The sequence below is a fragment of the Arachis ipaensis genome, chromosome B7 (genome assembly GCF_059453495.1).
Source record: "Arachis ipaensis isolate K30076 ecotype BB chromosome B7, ASM5945349v1, whole genome shotgun sequence".
In the NCBI taxonomy this organism is placed as follows: domain Eukaryota; kingdom Viridiplantae; phylum Streptophyta; class Magnoliopsida; order Fabales; family Fabaceae; genus Arachis; species Arachis ipaensis.
This window is the reverse complement of record NC_142442.1, coordinates 34,770,267-34,779,148: the sequence shown is the minus strand read 5'-3', so window position 1 is coordinate 34,779,148 and position 8,882 is coordinate 34,770,267. Positions and strand designations below refer to the sequence as shown.

The window sequence follows — 8,882 nt, the reverse complement described above, 5'->3', positions numbered from 1 at the left end:
TATGGAGAATTCCAAACCAATGGGAAGACCCACGCACTCTAACTCAAAGTTAGAAAAGGGTAAAAATGAGAAAGATGTTGATGAGACTAGGTATAGAGGAATGATTAGTTCTCTTATGTACCTAACATCCTCTAGACCTGATATTATACAAAGTGTTAGAATTTGTTCTACATTCCAATCACAACCGAAAGAATCACATCTTTCTGCAGTTAAAAGGATCGTTAGATATGTTCATGGCACATCTAACTTTGGTTTATGGTATCCCAAGACATTGAGTTTTCTGTAGTTGGTTATTGTGATGTAGATTTTGTTGGAGATAGAATTGATAGAAGAAGTACATCTGACGTTTGTTGTTTTCTGGGCAGATCTTTGAATGTATAGTCTAGCAAAAAGCACTCAACAGTAGCTCTTTTCACTGCTGAAGCTGAATACATTGGTGCTTCTTCTTGCTGTTCTCAGTTGCTTTGGTTAAAAACTCAACTTGTTGATTATAAATTGAATGCCAAAAACATTCCCTTTTTGTGTGACAACATGAATGTCATAAATATTTTCAAAAATTCCGTTTTGCACTCAAGAACTAAACATATTGAAGTGAGATTTCACTCAATAAAGGATCATGTTCAAAAGAAAAATATTAGCATTCAATTTGTTAAATCAGAGGACCAACTAGCTGATATTTTCACCAAACTTCTGGTTGAGGACAGATTTTGTAAATTAAGAATAAATCTAGGCATTCTGAGTCATGATTCCTTATTTTAGCTTTGCTGATGTGTTGATTGGTATTTTTGTCTCTCAGATCGGGAGGAGACAATTCTGGGTAAATAATGAGCCATCTTTCTGGATCTTGGTTTCTGGGGTCAGTCTCGAGTTCTGAATCAAATAGGCCAACCTTCAGTTCGGATTTCTTGTGGTCTATTGTGTTTTCTTAAACACAACCACCTTTGGGGCAAATGGGTGTTACATTTATTTTGTGTGCTTTTGTATTTTATCTTTTGTTAAAATAGTGTTCTTTTAAATTTGTTTTATTATCTTTATTTCTTTTATTTTAAATAAAACCTTTCAATATGATGTTAAGTCTTTTCAAGGAATAGTCATAGGTTCTGCGCATGCATGTTTTCAAGAAACCTTTTACTTGTAGCAGTTACCAAACTTCTCTCTTCATAACTCCCTACATAACCTCTTCGGTTTCTTCCCAATACCATCATTGTTTTAATACTTGCAAAATCCTTGCTTCACATAAAGATGAGAAATAAAATCGCTACCCGAAAAGGTTCTCTCACTCAACTTTCCAGAATCCCTGAAAAACCTAGAGCCTCTTCACATTCCAAAGATCCTACCTTTACTCTGTCCCCCACTCTGTCATTCTCTCCTCCTCGCACCGATCCAATGGCAAGAACAAAAACAACTCCAAGATATCCCTCATCTTCTAAGCCAGCAGCTCCACAAATTGGTCCCTCTCGTCCAAGCTCTTCGAAAAGGAAGCGTCCTGCCGCAGAGAAACCCACTTCTGAACCTACAAGTCCAGAGCCTAGGTTAGTTCCTCAGCGTCCTCAAAGAGGTAATCCTCATATCCCTCTTCAATCAGTTAAGGAACCTCACAATATTGATCTTTTTGCTCACAAATCTTCCTTTATGACCTCTCACTCCAACTATAACCCTCACCATTTTCGCTCTGTCATGAACCATGATTTTTATCATGATATTGTTGTTTATCGTCCCATTTGTCCTACATTTTTTGCTGACTTACCAAATCTGAAAAAGAAAGGTTTTGCATTTGTTGAAAATCTTGAATTTCTGGACTGGAATCAATTTTTCAAAATCAAAAGCCTATTTATCCAGATTTAGTTCGGGAGTTTTATGATAATCTGACCTACCATAAGGGATCCATTCATTCTTATGTCAAAGGTCGTGATCTTGTCCTGAACAGTGAATCTATAAGTGACTCCTTAGAATATACTGATATTGGTGTCTATGCTTATACCTTTGGTAAATGGGATGAGGGGTTAGCTGTGTCATATAAAGATGTTCTAGCTCATGTGTGTGAGAATATCTCTCTGACTGATGGTCTAACTCCTAATCATCGAGCCCTTGGCCATTCTCGTGCTCAATTGCATTGTATAGTGAACCATATAATTTTACCTCAAAGTGGCTCATATCAGAAGGTGTCTTTCTGTGATACTATTGTTTTATATGTATCATCACTAAAACTAAAATTTCTTTTTCATATTTGATGGTGAGGCATATGTTTGATTGCATAAGGAGTGACAAAAATGTGGCTCTCCCTTATGGCATCTTTTTAACTTATATTTTTGAACAATTTGGTGTTGATCTGTCAAATGAATCATATAAAAATAGACACTCATATCTAAAAGGAGGTGATTTAGTGAAACAGCACAAGAAAGGGCATACGAGAACTGAAAAGGTAGTCCTAGATGATGATGATGATGAACTAGACGATATTCCTCCTCACTCAACTTCGGGAACTTCAGCCTCAACTGATCACAAATCACTCCTTTATGGAGTTATTAAAAATGTTCTGCATGAGTTTGTGAACCTATCGAACCATCTATTCTCTACAAGCCAACAAGAAAGGAAGCTTGCGGTCAGAAATGAGAATGTCCTCAGAAAGTCAAGGGATAGAGTGGCTGTCCTTCTGAAGTATGTTAACAACATTAACGAGGACAAAACCATGGCCACTAACCACAAAGAACCACTTGATTCTTAGGAGGATGGCTCGGATTCTTGAGGATGTCTCTAGTTGCTAATTTCTGTTATTTGACTTTGTCTCTTAGAACAATTTAGTTTGTTTTAGACACAGTTTTATTTTGGATGACTGTAAATATTAACGACTGCTTTATCTTGCATTTGGTTTAATCAAGTTTATATGAACTTTGAACTATGACCAAATCTTTTTTTCAAGTTTTGCACTACTTATACTTTCCTCCCTTGATGACAAAAGAGGGAGTAGAGATGAGTAGTTTTGTGTTTTGAGTAATTATGAGTAGTTGTGAACTTTAATTATGAGAGTATTTGTGAATTTTGTGCTAGTTTTGTGATTGTGCTTGATGTTGTATTCTGAGTGAGCTTGGCAAATCTGATGAATCTGCTTTAAAGATGTGCTTGTGACACAAATTTTTGACAAATGCATGCTTTGGTATGTTGTTGATAACTACTCAGGTACCTGGAGATCTCTTATGGCTAAATAAGATATCTGTTTGACAATAGAAAGTGTTTAAATGAAATCCGAATACTTTTTTATCATGCATTTGAGTCATGATTTGGTACTCATAACTGAATGCCTTTTAATTAGGATTGTGAAAACAAAAATGCTTGATGACTCCTTTTTGCTTGAGATGTTGAAAATGTTGCATTACTAATTTTTGTGCAAGCATGTGTATGTTCTCTATATGGATATATATGAACAAGAAACAAAAGAAGAGCACAAAGTCAGGGGAAGCAACCTTTGAGAAAGAAAGGAGGAGCACTTCAAAACTACTTGATGTCATCAAAGGGAAGTACCTTAATATTATCTAATTCAATTTCTTTAATTCTATCCTTTGAAATTATATTTGTCACCAAGAGGGAGATTGTTGAGTTAAGTATACAATTAATTTAATAATGATGACAAATATTGAGTTATTGAGTTAAATACCCAATTGGGTTTGATTGTTTCATTTAGTGATGCAGGCCTAAATTATTTTTGTCACAGCCCAAACAAATGAAACAAAGCAAATTAAAGTGGCTGAATGAAAATTGATCCACTAACCAATCCCAATTGTAATTAAGCTTTAATGAATTAACCCCAAGCTAATCTACACAAGTTCTATTCAGGTAATCACCAAAGAGAGAGAGCTTCATCTTCAAGCTCACATACACTAAAGAAAAAAGAAAGAGAAAGTTAATCAAGAAAGCAAAAGTCCAATAAAACTAATCAAAAGCATGTTAAACTAAGTCAGAGGTTAAAGGTAAATAATTTTCATTTGCATACAAATTGATTCCTTCACTTTTTTCCTACTCTCTGCAATGCCATTTTGAGAAAGTTGAAGAAAATGGTGGTTGATAATTGATAAACCACTATTTTATGGTTTATCTTGTGCTCAATTGAGTGGTTTTTATCAACTCTTTACTCACTTATTCATACTAATCACATGTTTTACATTTTCCTTCCTAATTTTGTTTTATAATTGGAAACTTGCTTCCCAAGCCTTTAAATTACCAAAAATTAATTCCTCTTTATACCATTTGATGCCGTGATATGTGTGTTAAGTGATTTCAGAGATTACAGGACAGGAATAGCTTAGAAGATGGAAAGGAAGCATGCAAAAGTGGAAGGAATACAAGAAACTGAAGGAACTGCTAAAGCTGTCCAGCCAGACCTTCTGGTACTAAATCGACCATAACTTGAGCTACAGAGGTCCAAATGACGCGGTTCTAATTGCGTTGGAAAGCTAACGTCCGGGGTTTCACAACAATATATAATTTTCCATAGCTTCCCCGAAGCCAGACGACGCGAATGCGTGGATCACACGGATGCGTGACCTGGCAAAAACCCAATCCACGCTAACGCGTGCACGATGCTTCCGCGTGACTTTGCAGCGACCTGTACGTACTAGAAATCGCTGGGGGCAATTTCTGGGCTGTTTCTGGCCCAGTTTTCGGCCCAGAAAATACAGATTAGAGGCTATAAAGTGGGGAAATCCATTCATTCAAAAATCAAGTTTTAATATACACAATTTTAGGATTAGATGTAGTTTTAGAGAGAGAGGTTCTCTCCTCTCTCTTAGGATTAGGATTTAGGATTTCTATTATGTTTAGGCTACTTCTCTTCAATTACAGGTTCAATGTCCCTTTTATTTATTTTCCCAATTTAATTTATGAATTCCTATGTTAGATTTGATTTCTTTTATTTAATATAATTTGAGGTATTTCAGATTTAAGATTTCTTTCTTTTATTTATGTTACTGTTGCTTCCCATCTGAAGGCATTTTTATTCAAGTAGATTTTCTCCCTTTTTGCTTTGGTTAAGTAATTGGAGAAACTTGAGTTATCAAACTCCTTGTGATTGATGATTGTTATCTTTGCCAGTTGATTTGTATTCCAATAACTCTAGTCTTTCCATAGGAATTGACCAGGACCAGAGGAATCAAATTGATTCATCCACTTGACTTACCTTCATAGTTAGAGGTTAACAAGGTGGGAGCGAAATCCAATTCTCATCACAATTGATAAGGATAACTAGGATAGGACGTCCAGTTCTTACACCTTGCCAACAGATTTTCTAATTATTAATTTATTATTTTTCTTGCCATTTAAATTACTTGTTCTCTATTTCAAAAACCCAAAAATATATCATTTTTTCATAACCAATAATAAATCATACTTTCCTGCAATTCCTTGAGAAGACGACCCGAGGTTTCAATACTTTGGTTATAAATTTTATTGGGTTTTGTTACTTGTGACAACCAAACTTTTGTACGAAAGGATTCTCTGTTGGTTTAGAAACTATACTTACAACGCGATTATATTTGTGAATTTCTTTACCAATAGAAAATCCGATCGTCAAAATGTTGCCGTTGCTAGGGAATTGCAATTGTGTGCCTTATTATTGGTTATTGTAAATATTTTCTTTTACCTGTCTATTTATTTTTATTTTCGTTTTTAATTTTTATTAGCTATTATGAGTTCTCACCCCCGTCACTTTGAGTTTGGTTCTAATATTGTTGAAAGGAATGGAAGCTATAACAGGAACATGCATCAAGGTTAAAACAATCAAAGATGGAAGGAGCCACAAGGATCTGATCAACCCTTTAGGCAACAACACCCTCCAAGATACCATGGACCACGACCATTCCATAATGCATGTCAAGACAACAGTTATGGTGGACCCTTTCGTGACAACCAACACCCACCAAATTACTATGGTCAAAAACCATTCCGAGGTGCATACCAAGATGATAGATATGGTGGACCCCCTTGTAATTACCGACAAGCCTCGCCATATGCCTATGAACCACCTCCTCAACACAGCCTTGAACTACCACACTCACAAGCCAACTACCACCATTCACCTCCCTATGACCCTAACCTGTATCTACCCCAATTCCAATCCAATTACTCCCAAGAACCACCACGTACCTATGCGTCCTATCCATATCCATCGCCCCAAGAATCAAGGGAGCAACTCAAGGAAACAGTGGAAAAATTTCATGCAACCCTTCACCAATTGAATCAAGCGATAAATCGATTACCTTCCCGATGTTCGGACACTCAAGAAACCCCCATGGCTTCATGTGGACAATCTAATGAAGAACGTAGCATGAAGGAGATACTAGAAACTCCAGTGGACAGTACAGAGCATGACTTTGTACTGGAACAAGTGGAGGAAGCTGTAATTATCGAAGAAGAAGAATTGGTTGAAGACTTAGGAGATGCTGAACCTCCATGGGAAAGTCAAGTTATAGAGCCTCCTTCAAAGACATTTGAAATTGATGTTGAGGAGGGTGTACAACCTCCAAGGCATATCATGGTTGAAGACTTTGAAGGGGATGATCAAGAGATGGATTCAAGCATTGATGAATTCTTATCTACAATTGAATCCTCTCCCATTGGACTTGACATAGAGATTAAAGAAGAAGAAGCACAACCTCCCCTGCCCTTGGTGAACAACGAAGAAGAGATCGAATTAGAAGAAAGCTACCAAGAGGAAGAGGTTGATACTGAAGAAGCTTGCAAGGAGGTGGAAGTTGTCAAAGAAGAGCCCAAGGGAATGGAGCTGGAAATCACCCTGCCAAAGTTGTTGGAGACCTCTCCCCCAAAGCCATTACCATCCAATACAACATTCAAGTGGGTAAAATACTTATCCTTGACCTTTACCTTCCCGCTTGAATATGGGTTACTTGAGACAGATGGTCAACTTCGAGCTCTTTGTGGCTTTACGAGTAAGAGGGAGATGGCTAGTGGTAGGAATTGTCATGCAAGATTCAATATGGTGAAAGGATCAAAGTTTAAATGCAAAGATTGGTGTAAAGCACAACTGAATGGGTCTAGGAAGATGTTTGGGTGCCTAAATGAGAATTCTAAGGCTGAACCACCCGGATGGAATCATCATGATCCACTTGAAGACGGGTGTAGGAACAAGATTTGGGATCCAGGAATATATGCGGATCAAATTTGGGAGCTCAAAGCTTGTAAAGAACTCCATCAAAGCTTGAGAAATTTACTTGGTATTGATAGAGCTTATTGGAAGTCCAAGCATTGGTGGAAGTTTTAAGACGAGTTCAAGCATAAGCCACCATGACAAGGAGCTCACGAAATGTCCAACTTAAGGACTTTAACTAAAAGTGCTAGGTGGGAGACAACCCACCATGGTATGATCATTCAGTTTCAGTCTTAGTTTTATTTTACTTTATTCTATTTTTATTTTTGTTAATGACTCTTCTCATAATCTCTGCATATAGCTGTATATAGCCTGTATTTGTATTTGCATACTGCATAAAAAAAACACGCACGCGACGCGTCCGCGTCGCAGGTGCGTTGGGAAGAAAAGCAACTTGAACAGAAAGTCACGCGAGAGCGTGGCTGGAGGCGTGCCTTAGGCACAAATATGCCCACACGATCGCGTCGCTGACACGCTCGCGTCATTTGCGAAATAGCCTCCCCACGCGTCCATGTCACCCACGCGAACGCGTGGCCCTGCAAAATCGACGTAAATGGGTGTATGGCAGCAAGTTATGGTGGAGTAGGGCTGGAATGATACTGGAAGCACAAGCCTTACCACGCGACCACGGGCCCCACACAGCCACGTCATTTTCAAAATATAGCCATCCACGCGATCGCGTCGACCACGCGATCGCGTCACCCCAACTTTTTGGCAAAATGGGTTTGAAACAGAGTTGCGCGAACGCATGGCTGCCCTCGCGCCAATCGCACAAATCAAGTCACACGACCGCATGACCCACGCGTCCGCGTCACTTGACAAAAATCACACACCACGCGTCCGCGTCATATGCGACGCACAGTTTATCCAGATCAGCTGCCACTTATCTTATCTTTTCTTTTCTAATCCTAATTTTTTCTTTTCCTTTCTTATTTCTTTTTTCCTCCTTTCTTACTTTCTTCTTCTTCATCTTTTTAACTTCTCATCCTTCTCCACTTTCATTCTATTTTATTTAATTTATTTGCATATTTTCATCCATTGCATTTTAATTTTGTGCATATTTTTATTTTCTTTTCTAAATTTATTATTTTTTCGTTGGTGTTAAATTTTCTTTTCAACTATTGTATCTTTTCTGGTATTATTTTGGTGCTTAGTGGCTTGTTTTACACTGTTGGATGATATTATTTATCTGTCACTGCCAATCTTTTATGTTATCTGTATTCCTTTTGCATTGACATGAGCTTATACTATCTTGCATTACCCACACTCTCTTCTCCTTTGTTGCAATTTTTGTACTATTGATATGCCATGTGCTTCTATTTTTTTCTCACTTGCATGTTGTAGCTACCATGTAATTGAGACCCTTATTATTTGGCATTAACCCACTCATATTTTATTTGTTTCCTATCTTTGTTTCTGGGTTACTTTTCTTTTCCTCTTCTTTCAGGATGGCCACCGAGAAAGGGAAATAGAAGACGTTTACATGGGAAGACAGACAAGTCCATCTGCATATTCTCTGGGAGAAAAGCATCAGTTGGAGCCACCCATCCACCTGCACATCTTAGCATGTACCGAGGACGGTGCAATCTTTAAGTGTGGGGAGGTCAATACCGATCTCCATGGGTTAGTTATTTTCTTCTCAACACCAATGTTTTATTTTTTTTTTGTTTGTTCATTGTTGCATTTGCATGTTTGATTGCATATTTGTTTGATTTTGTGCATATTT

General features: G+C 37.6%; 1 protein-coding gene across 1 annotated transcript; it reads left to right on the top strand.

Moving 5' to 3' along the window:
* The first annotated feature begins 1,242 nt into the window (after positions 1–1,242).
* LOC148550813 (uncharacterized) lies at positions 1,243–2,725 on the top strand. Its single transcript, XM_088494629.1, has 2 exons — positions 1,243–1,558; positions 2,385–2,725. Exons 1-2 carry the CDS (start codon positions 1,243–1,245, stop codon positions 2,723–2,725), a joined length of 657 nt encoding a protein of 218 aa, XP_088350755.1.
* The last annotated feature ends 6,157 nt before the right edge of the window (positions 2,726–8,882 follow it).

Excerpts from the sequence above, each read along its gene's own strand:
- LOC148550813 (XM_088494629.1), top strand. The coding sequence starts at position 1,243 with ATGAGAAATAAAATCGCTACCCGAAAAGGTTCTCTCACTCAACTTTCC. Across the intron at positions 1,559-2,384 it reads TCCTCAGCGTCCTCAAAGAG|TGAAACAGCACAAGAAAGGG; the intron begins GTAATCCTCATA and ends GAGGTGATTTAG.